Source organism: Medicago sativa, chromosome 2 (assembly GCF_051527215.1).
Source record: "Medicago sativa cultivar Bolivia chromosome 2, Bolivia_mono, whole genome shotgun sequence".
Classification (NCBI taxonomy): domain Eukaryota; kingdom Viridiplantae; phylum Streptophyta; class Magnoliopsida; order Fabales; family Fabaceae; genus Medicago; species Medicago sativa.
The window spans coordinates 19,296,752-19,311,441 of NC_140750.1; the positions used below are offsets into that span (position 1 = coordinate 19,296,752).

General features: G+C 32.9%; 2 protein-coding genes across 2 annotated transcripts; both read right to left on the minus strand.

Annotated features, from left to right (window-relative positions):
- Window positions 1-519: 519 nt before the first annotated feature.
- LOC146945257 (TPD1 protein homolog 1-like) lies at window positions 520-1,797 on the minus strand. Its single transcript, XM_085748832.1, has 3 exons — window positions 1,468-1,797; window positions 1,261-1,371; window positions 520-1,025 (listed from the first exon to the last, which is right to left on the minus strand). The coding sequence occupies exons 1-3, from the start codon at window positions 1,538-1,540 to the stop codon at window positions 724-726; spliced, it is 486 nt and encodes a 161-aa protein (XP_085604958.1). The 5' UTR covers window positions 1,541-1,797; the 3' UTR covers window positions 520-723.
- Window positions 1,798-5,775: 3,978 nt separating this feature from the next.
- ALDH22A1 (aldehyde dehydrogenase 22A1) lies at window positions 5,776-14,456 on the minus strand. Its single transcript, XM_085743597.1, has 14 exons — window positions 14,121-14,456; window positions 13,987-14,030; window positions 12,761-12,865; window positions 11,995-12,122; window positions 9,970-10,092; window positions 9,380-9,533; window positions 9,044-9,147; window positions 8,877-8,955; window positions 8,381-8,476; window positions 8,168-8,305; window positions 7,146-7,361; window positions 6,803-6,994; window positions 6,271-6,414; window positions 5,776-6,186 (listed from the first exon to the last, which is right to left on the minus strand). The coding sequence occupies exons 1-14, from the start codon at window positions 14,230-14,232 to the stop codon at window positions 6,034-6,036; spliced, it is 1,788 nt and encodes a 595-aa protein (XP_085599723.1). The 5' UTR covers window positions 14,233-14,456; the 3' UTR covers window positions 5,776-6,033.
- Between the last annotated feature and the right edge of the window lie 234 nt (window positions 14,457-14,690).

Genomic DNA, 14,690 nt, shown 5'->3' on the forward strand with positions numbered 1-14,690 from the left:
TTAAAGATAAAAAGTAATAAAATCTAGATGTAGAAATCAAATTTTGCGATAATTTTTTGCGGACGAACTTTTAGTAATGTTCTAAACATGTCTGCAAAAAATTGTTCAAAAATTTAAGAGTTTAAGCATAAATTAAACAAATTTGAATTGAGTAGGGACTAATACTCAGTGCAGAAAAACAAAATTAGGGACTAAAAATGCTATTAAAATTAAGTAGGGACTAAACTTACAAGGTCGCTATTTTATAGGGACTAGAAACATAATTAACCCTTTTTTTTACTTGGAAATTCAAAAAATCTCCATGTAATGAAAATTAATGATTTAAAACAATCTTTGTTAATAAAATACAGATGATGTGGCTGCAATTGTGATCGCAATTCAGTCAAGAAAATCTCAAAATCCTTAACATTGCGGTCACAATTGCAGTCACAAATTTTTGTAAAAACATTAATCGTAGCATAGTTTTAAATTGCAGTCTGCAACTAAAAGTTTCGGAGATCTAAGCAAAAGTATTATAAATTTGTAATCATAAGGGCATGATGAAAAGTATAATACTAGAACCATGGTACATTTTACTTTACATATCAGAATGACATATTATAGTTAAATAAAGCTAAAGCAAGAGTTGTGTAATTTCTCTTGTTAATATAAATAAGGGCCTATAATAATTTTTGGAACTCTATGTCATATTCTTCTTATTTTTTTGGAAATTATATTTTGGACTCAACAAAATCTAGCAGACTTGAATGCAAGAGGGTACATAAAAGAATTAGAATAAGTGAATCTAATAATCTGGCTAGAAGTTAAAGGCTTCCCTCCATTCACCAAACAATCATCATAAGAGAGTCTCTTGAACAATCTAGGGTTGATTATTCTTGCAGAAGCAAACCAGCCACAGTGAAGATGGATATCATGAGGAGCACATCCAGAAACACAAGTGTTAACAATTTGCACAATGTATTGTGGAATTCCAGAAGTTGAACCTTTGCTTTGTGAGATACTAATGTCTCTTTTTGTGCAAGAACCTAATTAAAAAATAATAAACGAGTATCAAATATATGAAATCGTCGTCGTTTTAGTCCTTAAAGCATGTGAATTTTTGTCATGTTTAGTCCGTAATATCTTAACAGCAGAGACTAAAGTGATAGATTTTATATACTTTCGAATTACGAGAAGGATATTTTATATATTAAATTGATGGTTTATTTATAAATAAAATAATAAAAAAAAAGAATGAATGAAAGAATTGCTTCTGTGTACCATGAAACCAAAATTTTCTAGAGGTATAGTGTGCATGTTCTGCTTTTTCTGACACTGTTAGGGAACCATTTTTGTCTACATGGAAAGAATGAAAAATCTGTGTTGAAGAACCTGCAAACATTATGAAAATGTTTGACTCAGATGAAGGATAAGACTATATAAAGAGAGTGAGAGAAAATTAAGAAAAAGAGGTTTTTTTTATGTTACCTGAAGGCATTTCAACATCACAAAATACAATGAGGGGCATTGTGATGCAAAGGAAGAACAGATAAAAAGACATTGTGATTGTTGTGTGTTTAATGCAGCTATGGCTATATTTTAATGTGCTTGATAAAGAAGTGTACTCAATCAAATCAAACTCTAGAGTATGTTAGGAAAGAATTTGGAAGATACATGAGAGGAGAGAAACATTTGTAGGGTTGGTAACCCCTATAGTGGTTTTTATACAAGAGTGATTGTCTTGTCTTGCACATTATAAGTACATCGTGGATCCCTTTTATTCTTGAGGTAATGTTATTAATATATAATAAGTTTTAATATGAGAAAATAATAAATAAAAGTTTTTGTAATAAATGAGAGAATTATACTGTCAAGGCCTTTATGTCGCTCCAACAGAAAATGTAGACAGCAGCTATTTATGTAAAAGTTTTTGAAAAAATTGCCAACAGCACTTTGACTGAAAACTATTTTTTGAAGAAAAAAAAATAACACATCATATTGAGTGGAAAGAAACTTATTTTTTGTTGTAGAAGTAAATTACCCTTCATTTTCTGTATGTGTTTAGTTATGTTTGAATGTAATTGATTCTCCAAAACTGATTATAACTAAAAGTTTGTTGACCGTAAAGTGGTTTATGTTTGGATGCATTTGTGTAAAAGTGGGTTGAACAGAAAATTTGAGGCTAAAGATCAATTGTAGAGACAGAAGCTCTAAATTGTAGCTTCAAGTTAGATTCGGTCTGGAGGCAAGACCATATGTAAAACCGACACCTTAGATTGAAAAAGTCTCCGATACCCGAATTGACATTGACATATGTTAGGAGATTAACTCAAGCTATATTATTAGAAGTCAACTTAGGTTTTATTAGCAAGTTAATTGTTTTTATTAGAGTTAATTTTGACATTAATGGGAGGGTGGTGTACTGTTTATATAACATAAACACGGTTGACAAAACACGTTCAAAGGACGAGGCGTTGTGGTTCACTCCGTTGTGTTCTGTTGATGTTGGAGAGGCGCTGGGACTTTATCATGCAATTCAGTGGATTCATGAACTTCAACTAGAAAATGTTGATTTCGAAGTTGACTCGAAAAGGGTAGCTGATTACTTCAACAAAGGACGAGGAAATGTCACCGAATTTGGTTCCATAATGGATAGTAGTATCCAGTTCTGTAGGTCGTTTTTAACAAACTCTCATGTCGAGTTTATTAGGAGGCAAGCAAATGAGGTTGCACATACATTAGCTAAGACAGCCATATCTAGTTCTAGCTTCCATACCTTTGATGAAATTCCAACAGGTATTACTGAATTGATTTTTAATGAAATGATATAAGTTACTTTCTCTCAAAAAAAAGAAAAAAAAGTTCAAATATGACAAATAACTCTATAATAAAACTTCCTTAAAAAAAAACTCTATAATAAAACTACTAATATCAAAATTAATTCTTAAAAAAACTATTTGCTAATAAAAACTAAGTTGAGTTCTAATTTATAGATGTAAGTTAGTGTTTCATATACAAAATCAATTTTACTCGAAAATATTAAACACGTCAAAATCAATTGTACCCTCTAAAATCAATTAATACTTCAACAAAAGGTGGAACCAACATATAGGTTTGCTTAGATTCCAATATTCCATTTTACCTCTAATCTTCCGTGATAAGCTTTTGCCCTTTGGGTACCTACCTTTTTCACATTGAGATGAATCTAGCATCTAGAGAAAGGACAAGGCACCATGAATTCTGAGCTGGAAGAAAGCTACAGGGAAGCAATGGCAGAACCCTATGACAAAAGAAAAATGGAACTTGAAGGAAAACACTTCTAACTTCTTATTCTTCCATTTGAATGAAAAATTTCCCTTTTTATTCTTCACGTTATTCCAACTTTGACAAAAGAGAATTTGACCCTCAGCTGTGAACGTATCATTTATGATGAATGGCATGCATGCACATGCAGTGCAGACACGGTTGCATGCATTGATTCATTGTGCATGTCTTATGTCACATTTCCTCTTTTCATATTTTCATGGAAATGTTTTCTTTTTGTATGCACATGTGTATCAATCCTCACCCAATTATGCTATAATTGTTTGTCACTTGCAAGTGAAGATATACAAGGATTCAAACTTTTGATCATTTTACAACTCACTCAAAAGGGGATTTGAACATATTTAAGGAAATGGTTTTCCTCCTACGTTGTGTTATTGGAGATTTGGATCATTCAATCTTAATTAGACGGTCGATGTTTTAACTTTGTATTTTAGACCTGTTTTATGATATTAGAATAAAAATGAACTGTCTAATCACAACTAAAAATTCACTATTTAACAACAATCTTAGTTACCAAATTTTTTTAGTGTCTCTAACAATCGATTTAGCGATTGATTTCAAATTAGTCGCTAAACTGATTTCTAAATCGACAGTTAAATGAGTTTGTGATCGATTTAAAGACCAGTGTGAAAAATGTCGCCAAAACACTACGCGAACAATTTGACATTTTCGGTCTTTAAGTTGGTCGCTAAATCGGCCACTGTATCACAGTTTTTTTTGGATTGAATTGAGATTGAAGGAATGAGATTGTGTGAATGCATGTATCCGGGTGCATGGGAATCTAGCTATATTTGATGGAAGAGGGCCCCTATAATGTGGCACCTGGTAACAAAGTGAGAATTGAAAGATACCCCTAAAATGAAAGCTTTATTTAGAATTCAATCATACAAAACAGTTAGAAGTCACTATTAGTTTGCCAAAAGACAAACCCGCGTTTTACCACTATATATGAAATAATATGTATCAACAGGTAAGAACTTTCTTTCTGATGCTTTTCAGAGGCACATGTGGTGGGTTCATGTATACCCATTTGGATTCAGCTACTGCTTTCAAGTTCAGGTAGCTAGATATAAGAATTACTGTGAATGTTAAATTTATTGCTTTTGCAAATTATAGCAACCTAAGGTTTTGGGAGCAAGCCAGCTAATCTGTTTGTGCATGAATGACCATGTGATGGAAATTAATTGTTTCAGCACTTGGAAATTTTTACTACCTTGGGTAGTACCCTCTCTTTTATTTATGTACTGAAAGTTACTGTTATGTATTGTTGCTAACATTTCTACGACTATTACTACTTATTTAGTTTCCTAATTCCTTTCAAAAATGCATTAGAGCGTGTTTTGAATGCTGTCACTTTATTTACATGATTTGCACTTTTTGTTCTCCTCTCCATCTCATATTATTTGTCTAATACTTATTTAAAAATAACAAATATCAATTAACTTAATAATTACTGTGTAAATATTTTTCCCCTAAAATACCTATGTTAACCAACATGGTATTAAGATTGTTGGTAACATAGCTCTCTTCGAGGAAAAGAACCAATATTCAATTTCTGGAATCACCTGTATGTAAAATCACACGTCTTATTACCAACTTAAGGATTAATTTCATAGCAAATTCAAAGGAAATAAATTTATGTGGATACCACAGGGATGCAATGGTAGCCAAAGGCCTGTAACTATAGTAGGTTAGAAAAGAAAAAAAAAATCTACCCTTGTTTGTGAGTTTTAAATTGTAGTGGGGAGCCAATAATACTTGAATCAAACTCTTACCCAAAAAATTTATAAGTACACTTTCAAAACTTGTTCGACATTGTAATTACATGAACTTGTAATGCATTTTCATTTCCTTTCACTTGTTAAATTTTGTTAAAACGTTTTTTCTAAAAATTTGAGGTGAATAGAGAACATTCGAAGTATGCAAACTCAATGGAAAGATTAAAGATGGCATCATTCGTTTCAAATAAAGATGGTGCTCACTTTAAAGCCTTCATCTTTTAGTTTTCAAATTATAAAATACATATTCGTGACTATAATAAAGAAAATTATAAAATACATATTCGTGACTATAATAAAGAAATAGACAAGAGTTCCCTACAATCAATTCGCCACATTCACACAATCAGCACATCCAAGGTCGTTGGATCTAGATCGGACGGTCCAATTTCAAGCTTGGTTTTTATTTATTTATTATAAAACAAATTAAAAACAACAATGAATCCGGACCGATCTTTGATCCAACGACCGCGGATGACCGAATGCAGCGAAACCTTGACAGCAAAGAATCTGATTTGCTAAACCACTGAGCTGGATTTACTAAGATTTAACGCCTACTCATGTAAATCATCAAATAAAACCACAAACACTCAACTAATGGACAATGTCTTGGTGAGAGTTATTTGGACCAACATCTCACAGTGAGCCTATGATAAGTGACCCGTCAATCATGGAGCGTACTAAGATAAAATGCGATTCAATCACGGGGCGTGCTATATTTAGAAAAATTCGAGAGTATTTGATCTTTAAAGTTATCTTGCTATATAAGGAAATCTGTATTGATGTTCATCCGATAACTACCCAGGATCATCATCCAATAAGCACAACAAAAATGACGGGACATAGAGAATAGTTAGCACAGGTAGCAGTTGGAGACAAACCAGAAGCCCCGTATTATTTGAATGTGACTATTAACCAGTTGCCACATTAACCAGCCTAACATGATTAGTCATTTCTCCTTTTTATTGCCACCTGTAGAGTTCTGCTCAGTAAGCATTTTCAAAACGTTTACCAATGCTTGCAAACGATCCCATATGCTAAGACCATATAGCGCTTCAACAAGTGACTCCTGAAATTCAAATCCATTTTCTGCCACAGGATACTAGGACAGATGAAAAGTGCATCTCAGTATCTATCCACTAACAGTGTAGTTTGTATGATATAATGAAAGGTTTTTTAGACAGACCTGAATAGGCTTTGGTATCTTTGTCTTAATGAATGGCCACCATCTATCTTCAACTACTGACTTTACAAGGCAGCATGCTCGCAAGCCTTCAACACCACCAAATCGTCCAAATCCACTGTGTTTTACGCCCCCAAATGGCAGAGACTGGAAAAATCAGAATGCAACTTTGCTTCAATGGAAATTTAAAAAGGTACACGCAGGTTGAATTAGGAACATATACCGACAGTACTAAAACAAAATGTACAAAATTTTGTTAATTAAAAAAAAATAATAATGACCGACTGAACCAATTGCATTTGAACCATGATTCTATCCGGTTCAAGCTAGTTCTATAGGACTGTGAACAAAACGTTAGATTGGCCAGTCTAGTCTGAATTTCACAACCATGCTCCTAATATTTTAGTTGTTTCTCTTGTTCTTTAGCAATGGATGATATCAACAAAGCACACATCATATCACGCTACTACTAGGTCCCTTTCAGGTGACACGCAAACATGGAGCGAGAGATAAACTATTTAAAATCAAATTTTACCTGACACATGTAATTCGATGCAAAATCATTAACTGCAGCAACCCCACAATGTATATGAGAAGCTATCTCTCTGGCATGACTTTGACTGCCTGAGAAAACAGCACAGCTGAGCCCATATTTTGAGTCATTAGCAAGCTTGATAACCTCTTCATCAGAGCTAAACTTCATTATCGGCATGATAGGTCCAAATGCCTATAAGTCAAATGCACAGATGAATCTAGTAAGCAGTTGTTGGAGCATACAAGATAGGAAGACATTTTCAAATAATAGTTGGTTGCACTACATGAGAATCAGTTTTTCAAATTTCAAAATATCCAATGCTTGTATAGTAAAGGTTTGCTACCTCTTCTTGCATCAATTTCATTGAGTGGTTCACATTCACAATCACAGTAGGGGGAAAATACTGATCAACAGCATCTTCGCCTATATGTCCAAAACTTCCACGTGCAACAATTTCAGCTCCTTTGTCTAAAGCATCATTTACAAGACCTAGAAGCTTTTCAGAATGTTCATGCATGCATAAAGCTCCCATATCATACTTCCCAGCAAGTGGTGGGCCCTGCCAGAAATCATTAACCAAAAGCTTTAAAGAACGGACTTCTTAATACTAAATATTTTGCGGAAGACCCCTATGCTCCATTAATAAGTGAAAATATAGTTCTTGCTCATACAGAAGTCCTCAGTTTTCAATGTTAATATAATCTGTGGGATTTATACAACTTCATGACATTTTTGTCCCTTCCTCTCATCAGTATATCTATTATCTAATCATAGATCCCAACTTCTCAGCATTAGTTATTTGAAGAATAACAATCATTTCACAATTTGCCATATATTAACACTTCAGTCTAATAAATAACAATCTATGTCATAACATTAAAAAACAAAGAACACATAATACTGAGTTGTGCTAAAGTAATTGAGAATATCATAGATTATCTCTGAAGATTGGTTTCTCTATCTCTTTAGATTTCATGATATTTTTCCTTATTTAATTAGGATTAGAAGTTCAGTATAAATATAAATAAGGGTCGTGTTTAGTAAATTGTATAAAATCATCATCATAACTCAGACTCTTTATTTCTTTCTCTTCTCTCCTCTAAGGAAAATAGAAAACGAGACATGCAGAAATGCAACAAAAATAGAGGAAAAACAACATATCATGAATCATACAACCGTCTTGCAAAATTTCATAATAAACTAGAACCAATGTAAAGTTAAGCTGGTGGACATGTGATATAGCAATTCTGTAAGAATCAAGTGCAGGCAAATGTGACAAGAAGCCCATGTTGACTTGGAAAGAAATTGCACAAGACAGATGTTACAAATGAAAGGTCATGGAAAAACACTTGCATAAACACTTACAGCTGTAACAGATTTTATGATTTTGGTAACTTTGCTGACAAAAGATGGATAAATGTTCCTATGGACATAAAATCGTTCAGCACCAGCACAGTTCTGCCCCCCTGACTGAAGAACAGCCCTGACAGCAATTTGAGCAACCTACATTCAGCAGATTAGTGAGTGTTAAAACTATGGAATTCAACAACGAATGCATAATGGGGAAGGTATTCATACATGGTCCACATCTACGTCTTCACAAACAATAAATGCATCTTTTCCACCAAGCTCTAGTGTAACTGGTATAAGTGTCTCAGAAGCATTTTTCATTATCTGCATAAAAGAACAAATGATATTATCAACGTGCAAAAGACTACTCATTGCATGGAACATCTCGGAAAGAATAGAAGAAGCATATACGGAAAAGTAGACAAAAAGCCCCAAACTATCTCACTCACTGATTTTGCTTAACGGGCGTCGCTGTTTAGACTAGAGGTATACTACAACTTTTGATGTTACTCTTTTCTTTTGTGAGTACAAAATGGGGATTCAGCTGCTCCAAATGCTACTCTAAACATTGACCAAGTATTCTAGGAAAATTCTTTACTAAACATATATGATGCACAACATATCATAAACTATATTTTAAGAATCATAAATAAAACTACTATGTGATGCAATTCACAGAAGACAGGACAGGATGAACCAATTTGATTGGCTTAAGGAACCATACCATCTTACCAACCCCAGGTGATCCAACAAAAATGACTTTATCCACAGAAGACACCAGTGCTTCTCCTGTTTCACCAAACCTGGTAAGAAAGGTCCAATTGAGATTATAGATGCAGACATGACTTTGAAATTAAAGGAAAAAAGGGAGGGTGCAAAATAAGGCTCTACCCTGTTATCACCTCAACAAGGTCCTCTGGAGCTCCTATGGCAGCAAGGGCTGATTGGATGATCCGGAAGTAAAAGCATCCAGACCAACTTGCATGTTCTGATATCTACAATCAGAATCACAAGGATTTCTGTCAAACTGAAAAATATAAACACAGAGGAGTAGGTGTTGCATGTTGCAGAGTCTCAATTTTTAGTATCAAGTGTTAATGGAACATTGTTAACTGTCAGGCTGCCTGACAGTTAACAATATCTACTTTCATAAAAACATGGTAATCCATCCATATGATGAACAATTTTAGAGAAGGTATACACAGTATATTTTAAGTCATTTTATACCTTAATCACAATTCCATTTCCCGAAAAAACTGCTGCTAGCATAGGGTTAAAAATATTATGGAAGGGATAGTTCCACGACACAATGGCCCCAATAACGCCAAGGGGGTGAAATTCCACTCTGGCTCTCTTATGAAGCATTGATCTTCCAGAGGATCTGCATGTTTTTAATGTATTGCAAAACAAAAGGTGGTCATGAAAGTGAATTAGCTAATTTGCGATATTAACACAGAAACATTCTTTATTTACATGAAAAAAGAAAAAAAAAACTGTAGGAAGCAAAAGAAAGCATACAGTAAAGAACAAAGAAAATAAAATGATAGACAATTTAACATAAGTCAATTTAAGCATAGAAAAGAGTCAATTTAAGCAGAGAAAAGAGTCAATTACTGGGATTGTGGGAGGGGGTATTGTTTTCTTTTGAATAAATAAAGACATGCAGAGAACTACTAGTGTTTTCAGTCTAAAGTAAGATGATAAAATTATTAGTAAAACACGAATAAATAAAGACATGCAGAGAACTACTAGTGTTTTCAGTCTAAAGTAAGATGATAAAATTATTAGTAAAACACAAAAAAGATTGAGACAGGTACCTGTACTCAGGTTTCAAACATTTTTCACCCTCTGACAATAGCCAATTTATCTTCTCACATGTTGTCATTATTTCTCCTAGAGAAGCATCTACCATTGTTTTTCCAGTATCACGTGAAGATATCCTAATAAAAGGACACAAGTTAGAATTTATCTCATATTGATATTCTCATGCAACAAGCCCAGTTCAAATCCATTTTTCAGACTAACAATTAAAACTATGCTAAAAACTGCATGTTCGCCAGGATGTCACAACTCACAAATGCAACATTAAATAAGTTTTCTCTTTAAAAATAAAAATAAGGCTTAATTGCATTTTGGCCCCTAAAGTTTCACAATTGTGCGATTTTGGTCCCCCAAGTTTAAAATGAGTGATTTTAGCCCCTTTTACCCTTACTAGTCCCCCATGCATATTTTGACCAAAAAATAATAACGTGGCTAATTGTCATGACGTGGCATTTCCATGTGTTCGCCAATGTTGAAATTAACATTTAAAAAAAAAGAAAGAAATCAGTTTTTTTTTTCTTTTTCAGATTGAACTCTTAATGATACTTTTTTTTTTTTTTTATATATATATTTCTGCTCAATTTTAATTAATTTTTTCACATATGAACTACTCTACAGAGCACCCCATTTCTTCCATAGATAGCACCCCCAGTCCCACCTCCAACCAAGCCTCCTATCTGCTAATATATCTAAGGGTTAATTATGTTTCTAGTCCCTATAAAATAGCGACCTTGTAAATTTAGTCCTTACTTAATTTTAATAGCATTTTTAGTCCCTATAAAAAAAAATTTACTTATAATTTTAGTCCCTGCTAAAACAAAGCTTGATTAATTATCATTAAACTCTTAAATTTTTGAACGATTTTTTTAAGACAAGATTAGAACACTATGAAAGGTTCGTTTACTAAAATTTAGAATTTTCTGACACGAAATGAATTAAATATGAATTTTTTAAAACGACAAAAGTTAAAGATAAAAAGTAATAAAATCTGGATGTAGAAATCAAATTTTGCGATAATTTTTTGCGGAGGAACTTTTAGTAATGTTCTAAACATGTCTGCAAAAAATTGTTCAAAAATTTAAGAGTTTAAGCATAAATTAAACAAATTTGAATTGAGTAGGGACTAATACTCAGTGCAGAAAAACAAAATTAGGGACTAAAAATGCTATTAAAATTAAGTAAGGACTAAACTCACAAGGTCGCTATTTTATAGGGACTAGAAACATAATTAACCCTATATCTAATTGCTTATCCACTAGTACATTGTGATATATTGAAATATGTTATAAGTAGGATATGATACAATTGTGTTAAACAGTAGAATCAAACACTTAGATATACATGTTGCATGCGTGTTTTATCTTTTTTTGGTGGTGTCTGGGATTCGAACCCCAGACCTTGCATATATTATGCATTATCCCTACCAACTGAGCTAAGCTCACGGGGGATACATGCGTGTTTTTATCAACGCTGCATTTTTGTGGATAATTTGAGTTTTTTGACTAGTATAATTGAGTATTAGTTTGGTTCACACATTTTCTGTGGTATGTATAGACGATTAAGTTGAGACTTTATTGTTATTGGCTCCAAACTTGAAAGAAGGGAAGGGGGAAACTGAAACTAGAGTGAAAATTAAGAAGGAAAATTATTGGTAAAACTAAAATAAAGAGGGAGTGTGAAAACAATTAATTAAAATTCAGAAGAAATAAAATTAAAATAAAACTGATTTCCTCTTTTTTTTAAATTTTTTTTAAAAAAATGTTAATTTCCACATTGGCGAACACAGAGATATGCCATGTCATTGAAATTAGCCACATCATCATTTTTTGGTCAAAATGTGCATGGGGACTAGTAAGTGCAAAAGGAGGCAAACTTAAGGAGTCAAAATCACTCATTTTAAACTTGAGGGGCGGCAAAATTGCACAATTGTGAAACTTGGGGGGCCAAAAGTGAAATTAAGCCTAAAAATAAAACTAACACCTGATCTTCAAACTATGACCATGGAATTGAAGTGGTCTTACTCGCAAATAAGTGCTTGATGTTTAATTATATACTTCAGTAGTATACGTAAAAACTGGCGCCTTTGCTTGAAGCTAGTCTTTGCCCACATTTTTTGTGCCTTCCGTACTTTTTCAATTCGCTCCTTGACCTATCCATATCTCAAATTAGTACAAGTTAACTATGGCAATACATTAACCCATGAATGAAATTAGTCAAACTGGTATAATATTTTATGAACACTCTTGCAATAACTTTGTTCTTATTAATATTTATGGCTTCTTGAGTGCTGGCATAACTCATAAGAAATACAAGTGAACCAAACAAACTCACGAGCTACTCAGCCCAACTAGTTTTATTCCCTTTGATATTTTTTTGTCTCTGTATAAATTTTGAGGTTTCTTATTTCTAAATATAATACTTGCATAAACATTAAATAAATAAAAAAGGAGTTTAATGACTATGCGCTAAGAGGGTATCAAAAAATTTACACAATCATCCTATCATATATCTCACCGGGTAGATATCTGATGGGATAATTTTAGAAGTAATATAACAGAGGCATCCTGGTGAGTTATGATTAGAAGACTGTAAACTTTTGACACTATCAATTAAAAAAAATACTCCATTCAAATAGGCATTGTGCATCTAAAACTACTAGTTCCTTGCTATCTTAGCTATACTATGCATCATATTCCAAATATTTCATGGCCGCTTGCTTTTCAGTTAGTTAAATTATGCATCTCAATCACAAGTCTCTTGAGAAGCAATAAGCATAGGCTCACAAACCTCATCCGGCGCCAAAGCAGGAAGAAATCCCAAATACTTCATGGTGGCTGGCTCATAGCACTGAACTTTCTTGCCCGATTGCTGCGCCGTTCCCCTTGGAGGCACCTGAATAAAAAGCAATCGATCAACTGGATTCTCCAAAAAGGGGAAAAAATTACAAACCACTAACGCTAAGGCCCTGTTTGGATAAACAGCTTAATTAAGCGCTTTGTATAAGCTAATTCTATAATAAAAGATAGCATAATTCAAATTGTTTTCATATAAGCTAGCTATAAGTTGTTTTCATAAGCTATTATGGAGAGCTTACAAAAATAAGCTACAAACAACTTATGGACATGTCATAAGCTGCTTCCATAAACTCTAACGGTCCGTTTGGATTGGCTTATTTTTGAGCTTATGAAAAATAGCTTATACAAATAAATAACCTTTTATGTTAATTCATAAGTTCTTGTTAACGAAAATTGTATCTTCATAAGCTATTTTTTCATAAACTACCTTGACAAGCTTATGAATAATACATAAAAGCTTATTTATTTGCATAATCTGTTTTGCATAAGCTAAAAAATAAGCCAATCCAAACAGTAGTTTCACAAGTGTCTAAGCCATTGTCACTAGATAAACTCAAATCCAAACAGTCCATAAGTTGTAGCACTGTCACTTCTGATAGAAGACGTGTTCGGTGTGTCAGACATGTTAGTGTCAGACACTGACACATGCGATTACATTTAATTAAGAGTTTAATTACTATGCACCGACCAGGTAGAGTTATTTTACACATGCATCCAATGATGAATATTTATTAATTGAAGTGGCAACACATCATTGAATGCATGTGTAAAATAATTGTACACTTATGTGTTTACTAACTAAGTTCTTAAGAATTTTTTTCAATTTTACATCATTGAATGTGTAAAATAATTGTACATTAACCATTTATACTAATTAAATTCTTTATTTTTTTCAATTTTTTTACGGGTGTCAAGTGACAGTTTCGTGTCTGTGTCGTGTCATGTATGGTGTCAGTTGCTTCACAAGATAAAATTAAATCAATTCGTCACCACAATTTACAATCAAAGTAAACTCTAATTTCAAATTTCAAATCCAAAAGTAAAACCAAATCGATCTAACAAAATTAAACTAAACACATCATCAAGATCTCAATTATCCAAGCATCAAAGAAATGTATGAACAAAATAAATAAAAAAAAGCATCAAATCACTACTCACATATATGAAATTATTCTCCTGCGATTGATTTCCAACTTCCAACACTGCAATTAGTCAAACAAAAACAAAATCAACGTTACATTTTCACAGTTCACAACAAATTCACACGCAAAAGAATGAACGAAGAAGATTACCATCGGAAGCATCAACGTCGATCGAAGGAACTTTGGGAGGAATGAGAAGGAGAAGGAACTTGCAGATAGCGAAAGCGAATGCAAGAACGAGAATGGACCACCAAAACGCCATTGAAGGAAGAAAAGAAAACTGGTTCGTTAGGGTTTGGAAGAAGGTTCTAGAGAATTCTATTTCTGTTGGAGGAAAATGCTATGAAGAAAGAAGAGAGTGAAGGAATGCATAATATTTTGATTTAGTTTGATACTATGGACAATGGAGAAGGAAACTATTAAAAAAAGAGAGAGAAATTATTTATTAAGTATAAGATGAAATGAAAGTAAGGAACAAATTTGATTCTATGGATATGGGTGGTGATGATATTTAATTCAACTTCTTTACTTTAGTTGAGAGAGTGAGTGTGTGTGTTTCTTTTCCAAATTTACAATTTTCATCAATGAAGGAAAGGTATAAATTAAGACTTAACTTATTTATGAGATTTAAGTTTTTTTTAAGGGCCTTTCAAAAAAAAAAAATTAAGGGGTTATGTATGAGATTCAAGTTGTTCCTATAATTTTAATTTTGTTAAATAA

Coding starts and splice junctions, on each gene's coding strand:
- LOC146945257 (XM_085748832.1), bottom strand. CDS start 1,540: ATGTCTTTTTATCTGTTCTTCCTTTGCATCACAATGCCCCTCATTGTA. Junction 1,372..1,467: donor TGATGTTGAAATGCCTTCAG/GTAACATAAAAA, acceptor TAATGTTTGCAG/GTTCTTCAACACAGATTTTT. Junction 1,026..1,260: donor TAGAAAATTTTGGTTTCATG/GTACACAGAAGC, acceptor TTTTTTAATTAG/GTTCTTGCACAAAAAGAGAC.
- ALDH22A1 (XM_085743597.1), bottom strand. CDS start 14,232: ATGGCGTTTTGGTGGTCCATTCTCGTTCTTGCATTCGCTTTCGCTATC. Junction 9,534..9,969: donor TGTTTGAAACCTGAGTACAG/GTACCTGTCTCA, acceptor AAAAACATGCAG/ATCCTCTGGAAGATCAATGC. Junction 9,148..9,379: donor GAAATGGAATTGTGATTAAG/GTATAAAATGAC, acceptor TTCTGATTGTAG/ATATCAGAACATGCAAGTTG.